The 21,135-nt window shown below is 42.8% G+C and overlaps 1 protein-coding gene across 1 annotated transcript in view; it reads left to right on the top strand.

The window, feature by feature from the left end:
- Positions 1-21,135, top strand: part of SHC3 (SHC adaptor protein 3) — a 72,946-nt gene that overhangs the window by 38,010 nt on the left and 13,801 nt on the right. Inside the window, exons 3-6 of the mRNA XM_073344912.2 lie at positions 6,713-6,776; positions 9,040-9,159; positions 11,641-11,694; positions 16,910-16,961. Coding sequence (XP_073201013.1) covers positions 6,713-6,776; positions 9,040-9,159; positions 11,641-11,694; positions 16,910-16,961 — 290 coding nt within the window. The remainder of the gene's footprint in view (positions 1-6,712; positions 6,777-9,039; positions 9,160-11,640; positions 11,695-16,909; positions 16,962-21,135) is intronic.

Raw genomic sequence — 21,135 nt, forward strand, 5'->3', positions numbered from 1 at the left:
ACTGAGTGCAAGAGTATTGTGCCAATGCCCTTGAATTACTATTGTGTAGTTCAACATACATCTAACCATATGTTATGTTCTGTAGCTAATCATTTCCAAAGATGTATTTCTCATTAGAGTTGATTACAAAGTCCTGATTGTGTATAGTTTATAAAATGTGTTAAGGATAGAATGGCCAGCTTGTTTTTGTTTTCCCCCTTACAGATCTGTCACACATAGAGAATCCCACATTGCAAGAAACAAACTGAGAAGCTGAAGGGAAGAAAGAAGAATGGTTTTATATCTTCCTGTATAAGTTCACCACCATTTGTCTGCCATATTCATCACCATCAACTTATTCTATAAATCCTCCCCTCTGCTCCATGCTTTCCGTGACCTGGAACAAGTTGGCTAGTTCACATTCCTCTTCTGTGAGTTCACTGTAACCATTTCACATCATTAGGTCCTTTCACCCCTTGTACAAGCAGCTCTGCTCCAGGATTACTCTTTACACCATTTATATCACGAAACCTGTCCACTATTCTTTCCTCATTCTCTTCCATACTCTCAGTTCTATGTTCATCAGCTACTTTTTCATTCCCACCTCTATCAGACCCCACCCATTTGCCTCTCTGCCTTTAAAGCACCACTAACTATCATATGTGAGCACCAGCCCTTAAGGCTTCTTAATCCTCCCTTAACCACTTCAAACACTACAAATTTACTGTGCCTGTTTTGTAAATGAACAAATATTCTGATTATTAAATATATTTCTGAAAGTTTACTTTTGGCCTCTGTGGGATTTATTCAGAATTAAGGTGTTAATATTTTAATATAGGCCATTTTTCTCCTTGGCAGGTGGTAGCTATATAACATGTTTGTTAAAAAGATTGGCAAAGATAGTGTTCAGAAATAAATAGGGGCAGACTGCACAGTTTGTCCAGAAATGTGCAGTTCTTTTTCTAAGTAAATTCATTGAATGTTTGTTGCATACAGTAGTCTCTTTGTTTCCTTTTTTAGTCTGTGGAGCCCCAGGTGTGAGATTCAGGCTGGCAAAGATACAGATGGAAGTGTGGGGTAACATGGATAGACAAGAGGAAAAACAGCAAGTTTTATGGCTGTGGCATGCAAGTCTTTTGTGTGCAAATTGGTCAGGGTTTCTAGTCTCAAAATTGACCTACCAGGTTTTTTTTAATTCAATTGAAAAGTCGATGCAACTTTTCCATGTCTGTCTTTTTCTACAAAACAATAGCTTCAGTACTCTTTTCATAAAAAGTAATAAATTTACATGAATTAAATTTTTAAAAATCCAAAACAAAACAAGCAAGGGTACATTCATGTGATTGTGAAAACAATGTTTATTAAAGAAACAGATTTCAGCTTCCTTAGGACTAGAAGTGCTCACAAAGTATGATGGTTTAAAGTTATGAAAAACAGGACTATGGCCTTTTACATGGAACATGAAGCCAATATGAAAGGCATGCTTTTCTTTTTCACAATAATGTCAGATCATCATGGAGCACTGTAGGTAAGACTGGAGAAATTCAGTATTGCGTATAGACAACATTTCACTCAGTACACTTGCCATCTAAAATCTATACTGAAAGCATAGAGTGTGTGTTGTGCTGAGAAAATGACTTCAGATATGACCATCTGCAAAGCAGAAAATATTTAGGGCCAGATTTGGAACTCAGTATGTGGTCCTTAATTGCAAGTCTGCACAGAAACAAATTTTACAAGATATCAAGATAGTACCGAACTATGTGGTACATACCTGAGATCAGTGCCTAGTTACCATAAGGGCATGGGGTACAGAAAGATTTAAACATATTATTGAAAACCACTTTTCCACATCAAGCAAGAAATTACATTTATGTCAAATTTTTCAAAGTCTGTGCAATTGATTAGTCATGCAAATGTGCCATAAACCTCTATTTTCCTGTTCAGATGAGTGTTTGTATGCACAAGTCAGATAAGTGCATGCTCAAACTAGCAGCTGTATGCACAGTTAATCTGGTTTGATGTGTGCCTATACAGGGAATGGTGGGTGCAAAATTGGAGAGGATGATTAATATGAGAATCAAAAGGAGAGTAAGGAACTAGTTAAAGGGGAAACTACAATGAGCCATGCTGAAAAGAGCACTGTCAGGGTGGAAGGAGGTTATTGGTGGAATTCCTCAGGGACTGGTCTTGGGACCAATCTTACTTAATATTTTAATTAATGCCCTTGGCGCAAAAAGTGGAAGTGTGCTAATAAAATTTGTGGATGACACAAAGTTGGGAGGTATTGCCAATATGGAGGAGGACCGGAATATCATACAAGGAATTTTGGTGTAATAAAAATGGGATGGAATTTAATAGTGCAAGATCATGAACTTAGGGACTAACAAGAATGTTTGCTGTAAACTGCAGACTTATCAGTTGGAAGTGACAGAAGAGAAGACCTGGGTGTATTGGTTGATCACAGTATGACCATGAGCCCCCAATGTGATGTAGCTGTGAAAAAAGTCAATACAATCATGCATCAGGTGAGATGTTTCCAGTAGCTAGGAAGTGTTATTACCATTGCACAAGGCACCAGTGAGACCTCATCCAGATGAGGAATACTGTGTGCAATTCTGGTCTCCCATGTTTAAGAAAGACTAATTCGAACTGGAACAGATGCAGAGAAGGGCTACTAGGATGATCAGAGGAATGAATAACCTTTCTTATGAGAGGAGACCTAAGGAGCTTGACTTGTTTAGCGTAACAAAATGAAGGCTGAGCGGAGATATAATTTCTCTCTATAAATATATCAGAGGGACAAACACCAGGGAGGGAGAGGAGTTATTTAAGTTAATGGCAACACTGGCACAAAAACAAATGGCTATAAACTGGCCAGCAGTGAGTTTAGGCTTCAAAGTAGGTGAAGGTTTCTAACCATTAGAGGAGAGAAATTCTGGAATACCTTCCCAAGGGGAGAAGTGGGGTCAAAAAACCTAATTTGTTTCAAGACTGAGCTTGATAAGTTTATGGAGTGGATGCTATAATGAGGTTGCAATGGCATATGGCCCATCTGTGACTGCTGTTAGCAAATATCTCCAATGGCTGGAAATGAGACACTAGATGAGAAGGGCTCTGAGTTACTACAGAGAATTATTTCCCAGGTGTCTAGCTGGTGGTTCTCACTCACACGCTCGGAGTCTAACTGATTTGCCATATTTGGGGGTCAGGAAGGAATTTTTCTCCAGGTCAGACTGGCAGAGACCTTGGGGCACAGGAGCTTAATTTCTAACCTGCCGGGGGGTGTTCCCCCCCCCCAGCTACAGCCAGGCCCTGCCCTCACTCCACCGCTTCCTCCAATGCCCCACCCCGACCTGCTTCTTACTGCCCCCCCCCCACCTCTTCCTAGGCCCAAAGTGGGGATGACCAGCCAGCTGTTTTCTTTCCATCTGTTTATCTAATCAAGGGTCTATATGAGCACCTCCGTACGTGAGCGCTTTCATGCCTACTGACCGAGTAAATGCTACACCTTTTTGCAGCAGCTCTAAGGATCGCTGGTGAGCAGCTGACCCCAGACTTCTCTGGGCTATCCTGTCTTGCACAGGTAAAATTGCTTGGAGAACTTCTTCTCCAGCTCCACTATATTCACCAGCATGCTTCAAAGATAAGCTAGTATGACATTCAAGGCTCCTAATATCACCACCAAAACCATTGTTCATTTTAGAGCTGAGGTTGCTCTCCTGTAGTTACTGAAAAACAAGGAACTTGCTAGTTAAAGCAATACTACAGTCCAGACTAGTTTCAAAATGTCTTATCAGCTCAATATCATAACACCCAAATGCACTCTCGTCCTCCTGAGATCCACAGCACACTGTTTTTCTTTTCACACACTCAGACACACAACCTGAACTCCAAGCTCAGCAGGGTTAAGGTGTTTTATGAACAAATGTACCTGCAGCTGGAAGTCTGCAGTGTGTTATTACTGCCTAAACTGATATGAATTCTGGCTTCCCATCTGTCCTCCATCCCCCTTTCCAGATCCACTTCCCAGCTAAAGTGTGCAGTGTTTCGACTGGCTGGCTATTCCAACAGGAGGCTGGTGATACGACCAGCCAATCCTTCAAGCTAGGTTTCTTCCTCTCATTCCAGTACATTCGCTTCCCCAACCTCAGACCTGATAAGGGTAGCCAGCAGGAGTCCCAATCTGATGGATTGACTGAGTTCCCTCAGTGTAGGGCTCCTCTCTTGACATTCAGTTGCCTGTTGGCAGAGAGGCCAGGCAACCAAAGAAGTACCTACCCTAGCTCAGCATCCGAGATGGAGATGTCTCCAATGCAAAGATGCAATCTATGCTTGTCAGGAAAATTTGCCTGCAAACTCTCCCTGCCCCTCCATGCCTTCTGTTGCTGATAGTTGCTGGGAGATTGTAGGAGCAGGCAGGGGGAGGTGCAGGTAAATGTACCTGATAAGCGTAGGTTGTATCTCTGCAGTCAGAGTGGATGAGTAGCTGAAGAACTGCCCAGACCAGCTCTGAAGCACACTGGGAAGGGATAGGGAGTAAGTCTGGGGAGCCAGCCATGGGCTGGGGAGAAGGTCTCCCAGCTGCTGCCCAGTTCTCCTCACTGTTTTTGCAAGACCCAGGGCTTGCTGGGAGCCTGTCTGAGGAGCCAGAGGTGCCCATGGCTGGGCAGCATGGCTAAGGAGGCAGCACTGGATCATAGACATATGTGTTGGCTTTTCCTAGGGTTAATGAAAACAGTTCTTTCGAGCAAGGGGGATATTTGCCAGCTGGCCTGATTGTTAACTGCTGTATCTGGGAGTGTTAGTAACAATTTTATGGAAAACACATTGCAGAAAATTCATTGGGCTTCTGAACTGAGGTAGATTTGGAGACTAAATTCAATCACTGGACAGTGAAATGGAGGGATTTAGTCTTGCTTTAAGGGCCTGATCCAAAATCTGTTGAAGTTAATGGGAGTCTTTCCACTGACTTCAGGTGCGTTGGTTTGGGCCCTAGGTCAGAAGTGCCACACAATCTGAACCGGGGGCATGTGCAAGAGGGGCAAGCAGGGCACGACTCCCAAGTCAACAAAACCGAGGCACAGAACTCCTCCATGGCAGGGAGAGTGAGCTCCTCCTGCCCCAGGCCGCGTGGGAGGTCTGGCTCCCACGGGGCCACAGGGGAAGAGGGGGGAGCCAGCTCCTCCAGCCACCAGGGGAGAGCGAGCGCCTCAGGCCCCAGGGTTATGGGGTGGAGGGGAGCCAGCACCGCAGGCCACGGGGGGCACAGAAAGTGCCCCTCCAAAAGTGGCCAAATTTTTATTTCTGTACATGCCCCAATCTTAACTATGGAGTCACTACTGATTCCTCCATAATAAATCAATAACTTCATTCGTTAGGCCACTGTCCGTGTGTGTACTTGCACATATGTGTGCACCCCCTCCCATATGCACACTGGTCACATACCTTCACATAGACTATGGGTTGAAACAGTAACACGGATACTGTGTCAGAGTAGAATTAAAGTAATATTTTGGTTTTTAATGATGCTTTAGGTTGGCTTTGCGACTTTGGTCATTTCTGGCTGTGTGGGCTTTTGAGTTTGCGGTGGGTTCCCTCCAATTTTGTTATTTTTAAAAATATTTGGTTGTACAAAAGTAATTTGTCCACTTGGAAGCATACATAGACTATTCTGTTCAAGGCTAGATCCATTACAGCATTGATATTAACAGGACTAGGAAGGACTGTGTGCATGCATGTTTGTGGATTTTCAAGAATTAACAATTTGGTTGTTGCATTTGACCTATTGTTTAAAACCTAAAGGGCTTAAAGACATTCACCTGTCGCTGCATGTTCAGCAAAATTTCATTTTGAAATGCAATCCTATTCTTCATCCAAATTCCTCCTGAGTGTATGTTTCTTTCACTTAGCCTGTCAGCATTAATTTACCAATGACACAAGTGTGATTAGAAAACAAAAACATAATGTTTGTGGTATAAAGATATTTGTAGTGATGAGGTCAGGCCACAAGTTATGTGGGTCATAATGAACAAATACCAGTAAAATCCTTACACCACAACACACGTCATATATTTTCTTTACAACATACATTTTACATCAAAATGATCGCAGAAATATTTTAGAGAGTTCTGATACTATGTGAAACCAGGCTGGCTTGGCTCTGCACAAGCCTCAGAGGGGGAGGAAAATAATCATCTCTATGTTCTAAATTTAGGAAAAAAACCCCCAAAATAAATACATATGTTAAAAATGGTCTCAAATGGTGTTTAATAATTAAGAGCTGCATTGTTTTAAGACCTGATATCTCACTAGGATAAAAAAAAAAAGAGAATTGTGCAGCACATACCAGCTCTCCAATGGTATAAAGAACCAATGTTTATCCTTAATGGTTCTCAAGTTATTGCACCTTGAACCAAAACTGAGTGTTGTACTTCAGAGCAGAGTAGTCTAAATTTGGAGAAAATTCCACATTTGGGAAGGAAGGTAGAAGGGAAATGTTTTTGGCTGGCTGTATTTTTTTTAAAAATGGAGTCTGTTTTAAAGCTGATCAGAGACGATATCTTTACAGGTGAGAAAAGAACTAATTGACTCACTAGTTATCAGGTCTTCACTTGTGATTGAATGCCATAAAGAACTAAGTTGTCAAATATTCCCCTTCAGTGCAATTTGAACATATAATGAAGAAACCAGCACATCCATTTGCTCTAAAGCTTATTTTCTGTCTCCACAGGGAAGCAATCAGCCGTGTTTGTGAAGCAGTACCTGGAGCCAAAGCAGCCTTCAAAAAAAGAAAGGTATTTTTCTTTCTTTCTTGTTAGAGACCCATATTTCCTTAGGTCAGCATAGTGGAAACCAGACACAGTGGGCAGGTGTGTTTTAAGCCAGCCTGAGAACTGCAGGTGCAGAATCTTCCAAAGTCTTGTCTGTGTGCAGCCACTGTTGATTGCACTTACTGCCTTTCCAGTCAGCATCGTTCATAGGAGTTCAAAGTAAGGGAGTGTAAAGATACTCCTTCCTCCCCTACCTGGGATATCCACATCATGGCGAGTAGCATTGCTGGGTAGGGAAGTGGCTGGGGAGTGGGTGAAGTCTTGGCTCTGCCCCCACGTTACTGGCCACAGTAAAGGGGGAAGTACACTGTGCGAGGTTTCCAGCTACACAAACTGTTGCCCTCCTGGAGCAAGGAGACTGTGACTCTGAGTGCCAGTACGATCCCGGCTCTACCTCTGGAGCAGCACAGCTATGAACTGCCCCAACTCAGGCTTGTGGTAAAGCCAAGTTTAGCTCTTAGGAAGTCTAGTTTGCAGTGACATGAGCTTGTATCTAAAATGGATAGCTGTTGTACTACCAACAGAAATAGAATGTATGAGGGAGGGTTCAGAACAAGAACCCACACACCGTCTTTGCTGAATGTAGCTTTTTCTTGTAGCTGAGAGCCATGTAATACATATTTAGCTCTCATGGTCACAAGGGGGTACTGTATTTAACTCCCAGTGAGACATATGCAAACACTCAAACAACAAATACCACAGTGACAGTGGAATCTGCTTCAGAACAGATTTGTTTTTTCAAAGAATTTCTTCCATATTCAGCCTTTTTAATGGGGGCTTTTAATCAGGAAGTAAAAGAAAGGCAAATGTCTTTTTTTCTTGAAAAACAAAATGCCACAAAATAACACTGGGAAAATGGATGAAAGGAAGTTCCTAGTGCCAAAAAGCCATCTTGCTGAATCAGGGTGTCTAAGAACAGTGTCTCTTGTTTAAATATTAGAATCCGAATACTCAGGTACATCAGTCTTGAAAAATTGGACAGAGATTTGGTTGTGGAAAGCAAAATATATCAACGAGTGTAAATTGTCCCACAGTAATTGAGAATTTAGGGTAGGTTGTCCATTTAGAAAATACAATCCATGAGGAAAGTATTTGTTACTTTACTGACTGCGCTTCTCATCTGCACTCCGGCTTATCCCTCCTGGTATTGTCGATGTCCCTCCACCACCTGATGGCGTCCAACACCATTAGTTGCCGCCTCAGCCGAGCGTAGCGTTGACTGATTTTGCATTTTCTCAGCACTCGCTCGTACTACTTTTAAAATAAACCAACCCTTTGGGAAGGGAAATGGTGCTGGTAAATCTTAACAACAGCAACAAAAAACACATGAACTTTTGCAGGTCTGTGCTCCACCCTGTCTTCATGGTGACTCTAATATTTTTGTCAGTTTCCTCTCATGTATCTTAATTTACATGGCTAGGGCAAATTCTCGTCTCTAGTCTGTAATATGGATTTATTACATATTAATAAAAAAATTCTCCTATGTGAAGTACACTGGCTTAGTGTATGCAGTTATATCTCCTTCTATCTCTAATGAGAATAAGACTCTGCTTCTTACTTATAGATAACAAAGTTATTCCTTCATCTCAAGTAGTAAGAATATGTGCTTTTGGTGTTGCAAGTCCAGGGTTTGATCCCCACTGACTATTGTACAGTAATAACGTTTTGTAACCTATGGTTTGTTGCTATATTCCACACTTTAGCTTTAACCATTTTGTTAATCGTGTTATGAGGAATGACCTACAGAGAAAAGTAGCTGCCCAAATGAAGTGATCACTAGTGTAGAGCAAAAGTTGTCATTCTTGAATAGCAGCCCTTAAGATGTCAGCTGAGCCTGCACGAAGTGTGTCATGTACCCCTTGTACAGGGAAGGTTGGAGGGCTGCTATTAGCAAGTCGGGCTCCTCTACTGGATATAGACTGGCTACAGAGCTTCCTTCTCAGAGGTACACCAGATATGAACCTTCCATAAAGATCCTTTAATGAACTGCCAGGAGTGGCTGAGGTTAGCTTAAATGGGATTTGTTACACACAGTGTCCCCATGTGGCTGAACAGTATAATACAGCAGCAAAGAGTCCTGTGGCACCTTATAGACTAACAGACGTATTGGAGCATAAGCTTTCGTATTGGAGCATAAGTGGGTGAATACCCACTTCGTCAGATGCATGCATGCGTAACAGTGAGTTGTTATTGCAAATCAACTAAAATGCATTCCATTACTTCACAGCCACCAAGCAAAGTTCTCTCTAGCATCTTGGGAAAGAGCAATCTTCAGTTTGCAGGAATGAACATAACTCTGAATATATCCACCACCAGCTTAAATCTAATGACTCCTGATTCAAAGCAGGTTTGTGTATAAAAATCCCTAATAAGTCCATGGATGAAGAGTATACCATGTAAGGTTTGCTACTTGATAAAATGCTCCTGTGCTTAAAGTATTATTTCTTTATCAAATAAAAAAGAAATGAAAATATGAAGTGCAATAGATTAATTAGTTTGTTTACACATTTAACATAGATTGGTGAAAATAGTGTTCTCACAGTAATTCTGTCATTACCTCTCAAAAGGTTCACTTTACAATGTGAAATGGCCTTTTCTGGCAGAAAAAGGTCCAGTTCCAAACTCTGGCTGTGTTTGGTTCTGACCCATCTACAGAGATGAATGCCTATTACCAGTGGTTTTTCTTTCTTTTTCTATATATTGTTTAGAGGGCATTCTATTCATAAGGTGATGTTAAAAATCCTGCTTTGGGGGTTTTGCACTTCAGTGAAATGTCTGCCTTTCAGAAGAAGGAAGCCTTGTCAACCAATCACTTTATTCTTCTCCTTTGCGCTGAAGGTATATACTGACTTTGGGGAATCACTGCAGTGGGTTGTGAATGATGTATGAGATGAGAAAAAATCTTGCTCGCTATGCATATAGAGAAAGCTGATAGTGTTGCATAATCACTGCTGTGCTGTTTGCTGTGAGCTACGTACCTAGATGTGCCTAGATACAGCGAGGGGAAAAAACTTGCTGTGCCACAAGATAAAAAATAAACTAGAAACACACACACCTGAAAGGCTTCTTACTTATTTGTCTGTTCCCCACCCTCTTCATATAAGATGCTGTCGTCTTCTACAGTACTAACTCAAGCACTGTAATAGCAGCACTATGGCATGCTGTAGTGTTTTGGACCATTATTAAAGAATCTGACAGTACTTTTTATAAGGGCATTTGTCCCAGCTTTCACTACTGGCACAGGGAGCCTTCCCTTAGTATGACCCATCTGCAAAACATACAAAAAACTGAAGGCATTTTAAAAGTAAGAAGTCATTTTAAATAAAGGGCCAGAGCCTCAGCTCTGGGTAAAGCAGCAGAGATTGGGGGATGTCAATGGAGCTCTGCTGATTCACATCAGCCCCAAACGTTTTGGCTTCTCTCCACAATATAGTCTCGTTAACTGGAACTAGAAGAGATGGCTGATATCATATGTATCTAATTCATTACACTGGCTATGATGACGGAGGGCTGTGAAACGAAGGGGTCTTTGACAAACCAGCACTCCAGTGGAGGTCTCCTTCATTTCTGGTTTATACTAGGAGTGTTGGATTACCCCAGAGTGCATTCCTGGAACGGATAAAAATGTGGTCTGCTTTCTGTGGCATACCTTTCAGAATACTGAAAACAAGGCTGGCCAAATGGCTTTGTGATTAGTTCTTTATGGTGCTATCCAAGAAAGACAGTCTTGATTCTTGTTCCTCATCTCTTGTTCCTGGATCAGCTTTGGACTGGAAACAATGGAAAAACAGCATTCTTAGTTTGGAGTAGGAAGGTAAGGGACCAATTGAGTTGCTCCATTGAGTTGACTATGTTAGTTAAGAGTGACACTGAGACATGGAGTGAATTACTGTTCAGTCCTTCTGGTACAAAGACCACCATGATGCAGGTCTTTGAGTGGTAGTGGGGAGAGAAACCCTCCTTTGGGGATAAAGAGGAAGCCAATCCTCCTTTGAGAATAAAAAAAATTAAAGATCTATTTAAAGGTTACAGTTGGGTGAGCAGCAGGGGCTAAAAGTATTACGAAGGCAGCATGCCTGCGATGGAGGAAACACTTCATCTTATTCTCTAGTGACCCTTTCTAACTCAGTGAAGGAACTCCAAGAGACACTCACATTCAGCCTCAAGAGGGCAGGTACAGGTCTTTCAGGTGCAAGGGAAAAAGAGGAAAGGAAAATGAGTTGGCTCAGGGAATGCTTCTCTCTATGACTCCAACTCTCTTTCCACTGCTCTGACAGTTAACTCCATTGAGCTAGAGAGTCTATCTGGTGTCCACACTGTTCAAATCCACAGGAGGTTATGGAAGCCCCTAACATTTGCCTTTTGTAGCCATGCAGGCTGTGGCAGCTATGTATTTTGGGTGAAGTGTACCTTTTTGCTATATTCATCACCACAGGTGACAAAAACTCACTTCAACAGATTAAAGTTTCTCCAAAATATCTTTAGGAAATTATATTTTCAGATAAGATACTGTATGGCAGGGCTATATAATTTACTTGAATGCTGGGCACATTTTTATGTTCATTCACTGCTATTCTAAAATGTCATTGTCCTTCAACTTAAGGAAAACCTGAATTAGGGATATCCAATATTCTTGAGCTTGTTTACATCAGCAGCATATTCTCTGTGACTAACTCCTCATAGACGAAAGGCAAGAATTAATTCTGATCTTGTTTTCGGTTTTTACTTCACTCTCACAAAAAAAAAAAAAAAAAAGAAAACCAAAGGGGGTAATCTGCAAAAGAGAATCGTCTGACTCATACTTTTGTTTTTTTTCTGATCCAAACAGATAATAGCAAATCATCATATGCAGTCTATTTCCTTTGCCTCTGGAGGTGATCCGGTAAGCATTTATTTAGTCATTTTCTTCCATACATATTGCTATAGGAGGACCTTATACCAGGATTTATCTCATGTCTTACTCAAAGGAAAATATAAGCATGATAGCTTCTGTTTCTTATTTCATAAGCTCTTCTTGACCGTTGCCATCAAGCTCTTTTTGAGGGAAACCACTGACAGGCAGTCACAAATCCTCCTCTGTGAATGAGTGTCAGGAAAAGTGTCAAAGGGCCTGGAGCATTTCATATAAATCTTATAAATCCTGTAAGTAGAGCCCCGGGGTTTTCAAAGGAAGCGCAGTATTTTCATATGGATATCCTTTCACTTTTCATCTGGATTGTTATCCATTTTGCCCTTCCTGCAGAAAAGGATTGAGGATGAGGCTGTATTTCTAGCATGGTAGCCCCAGGTAATTTTTCTTTCCTTTCTTTTCCCTCAACTCTATCTTATGAAAACGGAGAGCCAAATACTGCCCTCAGATATGTCCATTCCACTCATATGTTTGAGGAGAGGATGTGGCTTTTAGGAGAAGCCCAGTTCTGCATTTTTATACTTGCCATGTTTAGTTTTGCTCTCAGGTGCCTCTGTGCAACTCACATTCAATTCATGCATATCAGAGGGCAGATCTGGGGTTTTTTACTTATCTACATATTTGTTTCAGCTGTCCTCCCAATTTCATACTAAATACGCTTCAGAATATGTCCTATACATGAAGAATTGAAAGAATTTCAAAATAGTAAAAGTCCTTCCTGAGTCTTGAAAGCCTTTACTCTAGATTGATCAACCCAGTCCCTGTTGCCAGGGATAGGTCCACTTACATGGCACATATGGCCCTCTCTACGAACTAACTCTCCCACCTCAACTGCAAGATGAGTTAACTGCACCAGCTCTTCAGGGCAAAATATCCTTGACATGTTTGCAATCTTACTGTTATCCATATGCTAAATGGGTCAAATTCATCCATGATGTAACTCTGCTAAACTCAATGGGGATACAGCAGGGATGTATTTGGGCCATTGTAAAATAGTAATTCTGGGAGTAAAAAATTGATCAACAGCACTTCTGAAATACCACAGATTGCAACAGATGCTGGAAATGAACAATTCCTGCAGCGGGCAGAGGACTGAGTACAGTTGCCTGCCTCCATAAGAAAGTTCTTTGCCACTCCATCTGCCATCCCACATGCTAAGTCCTAGAAACACCACCACCCATTGGCGAGTGATTTACCAGGTGACAGCATTACCACCAGCAGCAGTAAGAGATTTGAGGTTCAATAAGGATAAGTGCAGGGTCCTGCACTTAGGATGGAAGAATCCAATTCACCGCTACAGACTAGGGACCGAATGGCTAGGCAGCAGTTCTGCGGAAAAGGACCTAGGGGTGACAGTGGACGAGAAGCTGGATATGAGTCAGCAGTGTGCCCTTGTTGCCAAGAAGGCCAATGGCATTTTGGGATGTATAAGTAGGGGCATAGCGAGCAGATCGAGGGACGTGATCGTTCCCCTCTATTTGACATTGGTGAGGCCTCATCTGGAGTACTGTGTCTAGTTTTGGGCCCCACACTACAAGAAGGATGTGGATAAATTGGAGAGAGTCCAGCGAAGGGCAACAAAAATGATTAGGGGTCTAGAACACATGACTTATGAGGAGAGGCTGAGGGAGCTGGGATTGTTTAGCCTGCAGAAGAGAAGAATGAGGGGGGATTTGATAGCTGCTTTCAACTACCTGAAAGGGGGTTCCAAAGAGGATGGCTCTAGACTGTTCTCAATGGTAGCAGATGACAGAACGAGGAGTAATGGTCTCAAGTTGCAGTGGGGGAGGTTTAGATTGGATATTAGGAAAAACTTTTTCACTAAGAGGGTGGTGAAACACTGGAATGCGTTACCTAGGGAGGTGGTAGAATCTCCTTCCTTAGAGGTTTTTAAGGTCAGGCTTGACAAAGCCCTGGCTGGGATGATTTAACTGGGAATTGGTCCTGCTTCGAGGGGGTTGATGACCTTCTGGGGTCCCTTCCAACCCTGATATTCTATGATTCTATGAATTGAAATAAATAAGGTCTATCAAATGTTTTAGTGAGATGAAAGTCATGCCACTGAGTCACTGAGAAATCAAATCTTACCAAGTACAGGAGCCAACAAGAGCTGGTGAAACTGTAAAGTAGCACAACAAGACCACTATATGATGATCTCATCCTGGGGGTGGAGAGGAGGGTAGGTGTGAGCATCCTTTGACATTCAGCAGGTTTGTCACAGTAGACACCTCGTTGGGAGAACTTTAAATAAAAGAAAGAGCTTGCTCATGTGGTTCCTGTCTCTCAGAACTAAATTTAATTACTGCTTGATACACCAAACATACTAAACCAGCCTAGCATATATCGCAACATAAATGTCCTCATTGTTTTCTTTCCTCTTCAGGGATGAAATCCATCACCACTCGCACCAGAGTCATTCCCCATACATCAGGTCACTGGGAGTATTAGATATGCATGAACAGAGAGACAGGGCTATTCTGTTCTGTTCTATACACCTTCTTTTACTACCTTCATCACCGTGGTATCTGAGTGCACTCCAGTAGTGCATTAAGTGATGTGAGTGTCACAGTTTAGGGCAATTGCACCGGTATTCCCCCATGGTGGCCCCTTGAGGGCACTCACTCTAAACTCTCAGCTCCTCAGCCATCACCTCTCTTGGGAAGAGACCCACATCTCTCTCCCTCCTGACAGTGATTATTGCTGGCTGCACAGTTCCCTGCCTACACTGTGATATTTCTAAGCAAGCACATTTATTCTTAAGGTGGAAGCATTACAGAGAAAACTTTAAAATAACAAAAGAACCTACACACATTCTAATAAGTTTGCCAGAGATCACCCCTCCCAACTCCTCATGGCTCTGTTAAGAGTCAGTGCTTCAAACCCCACAATGGAGCTTTTCTGTGGTCACAAATTCATAACAGCCTTAGCTCAGAACTACCACCTCCACAAGCAGGTTAGTCTTTCCTGTATGCAGCTTGGGCCTTTGATCTTGAGACTCCAAGAACAGGTAATCTGCAGATAATGGCCCCTCTCCTCAGGGTGGAACTTCAAAAGACTGGTTTTTTGTATAACTGGAGGTGGGGAATTTGCATTCATCTCCCCTTAGAGATTCCACAGGTAAATCACTTGACAATGTTTGTCCCCAAAAGCCCATTCTTACACATTGTTCAGCAGAGTTCTTTGAAGTTCATAACACTTCCCAAGGTTCACATCATATCTCCCCCCTAGAGAGGTTACATACAATCCCGGCCCACGGTAATACATAACGTTTGCATTTAATACAGTGGACTCAAAAGACGCTTAAACTTAATCCATTAAGGTTTTTTTCAAGGATATTGTAGGAAATTGCCATATCTGTCACTGTGACTAACATCTGCCACAAGTGGTTTGTTCTTGCTCTCATCCTCTCCCCAGGAGAAGAACTGTGTATGCAATATAATGTTTTGTTTTGGTAGGCGAAGTTGAAGAAGTGTGACTTGCATTTGGAGCGGAAGGTGTTGAAGTCTGTGAGATCTTTACTTCTGTGGGATTTTGTTCCACAGTCTCAGACTGGCCCTCAAGAAGGCTCTGTCTCCCATACAGACAACCTTCACTCTTGTGGTGGGAAGTTCCATTGTTCCTGAGGACTGGAGTTGTCAACTATGGTCTTCATGCCAGAGCTTCAGGCATGGGTGGTGGGTGAACATGCTGTTGGGGGAGGCTAGCCTCCAGCCCCTCCCCCTCCCTTTTTGCTCCCTCTCCCCCACCGGAGCCAGGAGCACCCCCTCTGTGGTTGACAACCCCTCGTGCTCTGCCAGCCCCAGCGTGCTGGGTGGACAGGCGGTGCAGACGGAGAGTCCACAGACCCAGCGCACCAGGCGGCCAGACGGCGTGGTCAGAGTGCCCTCAGCCCCGGAGTGTCCCCGGCCCCAGCTCCAGCACTGGGCAGGTGGGCGGCAAGGCCGGAGCAGCCCCAGCACACCCGGCATGTGAGCAGCAGAGCCGGAGCGCCCCTAGCCCCAGTGCCCCCAGCTCCGGGCCTTGTGCACACCGGCCCCAGCCTCTCAGCCACAAAAGAGTGGGATGGGAACTGGAAGCAGGCAGGAGGGAGCTTCAGGGTGGAGCGTGGGTGGGGCCACACAAGGCTGTTTGGGGAGGCACAACCTTCCCCTGTCTACGTTACTTGCTGCCCATGGCTTCAGGCAATCTTTTAGATATGCTGGGCCCAAGCCATTGAGTATCTTGGACAAGACCCTGATTCTTTTGTCAATCTGGGCCTCATCCAAAGCCCACTGATGTCAATGTAAGTTTTTTAATTGATTTCAAAGGGCTTTGGAAGAGGTCCTTGCACTAGTGTAAATTAAGGGTAATGGTTTGGAAGTCAGTGGAGTCACACTAGTGTGAAACCAGAGTGAGATCAGAACCAATCCTGTAAATGTTTTTGCAATAAAACAACAGTTGCTTTTGCACATGCTTGTCAGGTGTCTGAGTGGCAGGTGTTCAAACAGGATATTAATACGGTGCTCAACAGGGCATAGGTAGGCCCTGTCCATGTTAAAATTGAACAGATGCCAGCATTAGCTATGCTTAAGGGCAAGATGGAAGAGCTTTTTAAAAAGGAATTTGCTTACCTGGCCAGCATTCCCTAGCCTTATTTATCAGTTAAAGGTAGTCACAAAACATAAAAATGTAGCCTGGAAGACATGTGAAATAAAAATTTATTTTTCCTTATTCCCGTTTTATTTGCATACTTGTGTTAGGTTTGCCTGAGAGTTAGTCTGTAGCATGGTTTTATGTCATGGGTAAACTCTCATATAAGGAAGGACTGCAAAAACTGTCCACACTGGTCAGGAAAACCATGCTGGAAGCCTGCTACAGACTAGCATGCTTAAACATGGATATTGATGGCATCGTGTTAACTATATTGTGAACATGTTCTTCGGCGTGATTCCATACAGACGATGTACTCAGTCATATTGCTGTGTGTAAAATGGTGGGTTATCTATCTGTCCGACCCTCACCACCAGGCTATCACTTCATGGGAAATACTTATGTGATATGCTCTGCTTTTTTGTTACAGCGTAAGAGCAAATTCATATATTCATTCATAATGAATATATGAATTTGCTTTTGCACTGTAACAAAAGAGCAGAGCATATCATATATATATATATATATATATATATATATATGTCTCCATCTTTTACAGGATACAACAGACTATGTTGCATATGTAGCTAAGGACCCTGTTAATCGCAGAGGTAAGGTATTTTTTATATTTGGTGCCTTCCATTTAAAAATATAAATTCATGTTTTCATTTTATTGGATTTTTCCAGAAAAAGTAAATGCAACACAAAAAAAGTTGACATTAGGGATGATCACTGGAACAATCAGCACAGCAATAATCAGCAGCCACACATGTTACTCCAGCAGATTTTTTGCCATGATTAATATATTTCAAATCATGTGGATGCTCCTCATGCCTGGACTGGACCTTCCTAGCATCTTTGCAGAATGTTGTGAGGAAGGAGATCATAACCCTCTTTGTCTCTGATCTTGTATTCAAGCTGTTACCTAGTTCTCCTTCTACTTTCCCTGAGATCAGACATTGGTTTCTCTTTAAGGCACCTGTTAGTGAGTGCCTCCAACAAACAGGATTTATGATCCAGTTATGATTCTCATACATAAAAGCAAATTATAGAAAGAGAGCGAAGAAATCATAATCTAGAAGGATAGGTACAAAAGGCTCCCATCTGCTTGTATTACAGAAAGCTTTGTGAGGTCTTAAGTTTAAGTTACAAAATATTATATAACATATTAATAATACATAGATTCTCAGGTAGTTTAAGGCCAGAAGGACCATTAGATCATCTAATCTGTTTTCCTGCATATCACAGGTGACTAAACTTCACTCAGTTACCCCTGTGTAAGTCCAGTAACTTGTGCTTGGCTATAGAATATCTTTCAGAAAAGCATCCAGCCTAGATTTGAAGACATCAGGAGATGGAGAATCCTCTACTTTCCAAGTTCCCAGGGTAGTTTGATCCAGTTGTTAATCACCCTCATTATTTAAAATATATGCCTAATTTCTAATTTGAATTTCTCTCGCTTCAGTTTCCAGTCATTGGTCCTTGTTCTGCCTTTCTCCACTAGATTAAAGAGCCCTTTACAGCTGGGCATTTTCTCCCCATGAAGGTACTTATGCACTGTAATCAAGTCACCTCTCAATCTTCTTTTTGATAAACTAAACAGACTGAACTCTGTAAGTCTCTCACTTTCAGGTATTTTCTCCAGCTCTCAAAACATTTTGTGGCTCTTTTCTACACTCTCTGCAATTTTTCAATAATCTTTTTAAAATGTAGACATTAGAACTTGACACTGAATTCCAGTATTGGCTTCACCAATACCATGTACAGGTGTAAAACCACCTCCTCGCTACTCCTTTTATTATACATCTGTAATGGTGCGGTCTCACCTCAAGAGTGCCCCCTTGTGTCAGGAGGCAATATAGCAGGAGTTTTCATATCCAGCATCCCCTTCAGGCAATCACCACCCAGCTCTCTGGCTGAGGAGCAGCTAGTCCAAACCCATTCTAGGGTAACAAAATATCCAAGCGGAGTCCAAAGTATCCAGCTATCTTCTGGGTCCTGTGCTCCAGTGGTTTCACTGCCTTTCCCCAGCTCTGGTGTCAAGTCCTGTCCTAAGTCTTCCTGAGGCCTCTAGCTTCCAACAGCCTCTGTCAGGTGGAATGAATGTGCCTAACTGGTCTTTAATTCTTTCTTGCCCGTGATGGGGTTCACCCCCTCACAATATCCAATTGACACACCTTTGCTTTAGGAGCTCATGTTCAGGTGTTTGCCCACTGTGACCCTTAAATCTTTTTTTGAATCACGTCTTCCCAGGTTACAATCCCCCATTCTGTAGGTATGACTTGCATTCCTTGATTCTAGATGTATAGCTTTGCATTTGGCTGTACTGAAAGACATGTTGTTTGAATTGGACCCAGTTTAACAAGTGATCTAGAGCGCTCTGTATGACTGTTCTGTTCTCCTTATTTACCACTCCCCCAGTCTTTGTGTCACCCATAAAATTTATCAGCAGTGATTTTATATGTACTTCTACATCACTGATGAAAATGTTTTTTGTTATTTAAAGTAGCACCCACAGCATGCTCCACATTATACACACATATAAGAAGACTTATTCTTTCCCTACAAAGATTAAATGGTACTTTTCCTCTCACAGCCTAATGCTCTCGCTCTTGTAGCATAGCGGTTGTCTGTCTTCCAGTCACCCAGTCTATAACAAACCCTAAAGAAATATCTCTGTGTGAGCCAAACTTCTCGTTCCTTTTATAAGAAACCTAAGGGTGTGATCCATGAAGCAACTTAGATGCTTAAACTCCAGAGTTAGGTGCCTATGTCTCCATGCCCGTGGTTCATGAAACTCCTGCTTGGCTGCCACCTAACCCTGTGGGTGCCTCAACTCACTCGTCACCTAACTTTCTGCTGTAAAAGTTCCCTAGGCGCCCAAGTATTAGACCCTGGGGCATATGCACTGCTGCCTCCCTTTAGGTGCCCAGGTACCTATACTGCGTAAGCCCCAAAGTGATTCATGAATCAGGGGAAGACAGGCATTCAGCTGCCTAAGTCCCATGCAAAGCCTGACCTAGATTGCCCACCTCCAGGTGAGTGCTCAATCAGTGGGCTACACGTTGTAAGTTGTAAGTAAAGTGGGCTGCCCCCTTTTCCAGCCATTTTGTATGGAGCAAGGCAGACACCTAGCTCATTACCACAACACCTCTTTATCACTGACTCCAGGTGGCTGGTACCTGTTTGTGGATCCCTAGTGGAGATAGGCACCTACCTTTGAGAGAGGGGTGGGGCTTAGCACACATCCCTGTTGTCAGCATCACCCATTGACTAGCATAGGTGGCTTCCTACCTAGCATAATGGTTTTTGTGGTTCCCATTCTTAGGCTCCTATCTCTCCCTATTCATTGTATAGGGAGCCCAAGGGCCTAACTTGGCTTTGTGGATCACAGTGTTATTCCTGTGATTTTCTAGGTACCTAAAAATTAAGCACTGCGATGCTGAGGGTTGCAACACCTAAGTCCCTTTGTGGATCTTGCCTCTACTTCTCACCTGCCCAGCAACCATCCGTGTATCCAAGGAGACAGTTTATCCATTACGTTATTTTTAAAATGACTTAAGTTTCTTTTCATCTCCCAAATTGTTTAGCAGCAGGCAACATATTCTCTTTAAATACCCACTTCCACTATTGCATGCATACATACTATAGTCCTTTGTTCAGCTTCGCTTCTTTCAGTCCACACGTTTGGAGATGTCTGCACAATGATGCTGAATGCCTAACACAGCTGTTCGTATGGTTTATTCATGTATGGCAAATTCACTTCATAAGCCAGTGGCCTCAGTCTCAGTGTTTATGCAGGTGAAGTGTGCTGGGCTGGGGGAAAAATCCATCTGCAACCCAGGGCCAGGAACATTTGCCCTGCATGACATCACACAACTCTGTGGGCAGGAATAGCAGCCACTGTATCTGCGTAATTGCAGATCTCATGATGTCCTACCCTGGTCTATGCACAAATTCTTCCTGCATGCCAGCCTGTGTGGGGCCACTGTGTAGATGCTCTTCAAGTGCTGTGTGACTGTTACTAACATAATTGTACAACCACACACAAATGTCAGCATCATTCCTAATTTGTATTACATTAGTCCCTAGAGGCTCCAATCCCCTTGTGGTAGGCACTGGACATGCAATTGTCTACATTGCGATGAGGAAGTGTGATTGCAGCGTGTGTAGGCATACTCAAGCCACCTTTGATCCAGCTATATTTCAGGCACAGATTCGTATTGCTCAGTGGAAAGGGAGTGGGTTTCTCGGCCCCAGCAGGTGTAGAGGTGGTATAACCAGTCTCCCTCCACACAGTTCCAGAGTATCAGCCTAGAAGAGTGCATAGAGGGGATCAATGTCGAGCTTCTGTATTGGCTGTATGCCACCCAGGGATTTCCCAGCTAGCCAGTTACGCCAATACACCACACCTTTGTGTCACTGGAGCCATAGCAGGGCCAAAGATCTGGTTGGTATCCTGCATCTGAATACCTCCCTCACGCCTCATTTTGGGGAAGTTCAGAACCCCCAGTTGGAAACTTTATCGCACAGGCACACGTCAAGATAAGTAGATTAGAAAATCAACTAAGATGGCGATAAAATTATGGAAAACAGATTAAAGAGAAATAAAGGTAAATTTAATTTGGAATGATCTGAAAATGTTCTCTAGTGTCTATCTCCTTATTTTAATAGAAAGCTCAGAATTCTCCTGTAACTTGCTGCACACAGTTACAGTCAGGTGATAATGAATGACATTCATTAAGGTTTCTCTTCTTGAAAGAGCTTTTCAAATTATGGGCCCTG

This window comes from Lepidochelys kempii, chromosome 5 (assembly GCF_965140285.1).
Source record: "Lepidochelys kempii isolate rLepKem1 chromosome 5, rLepKem1.hap1, whole genome shotgun sequence".
Lineage (NCBI taxonomy): Eukaryota > Metazoa > Chordata > Testudines > Cheloniidae > Lepidochelys > Lepidochelys kempii.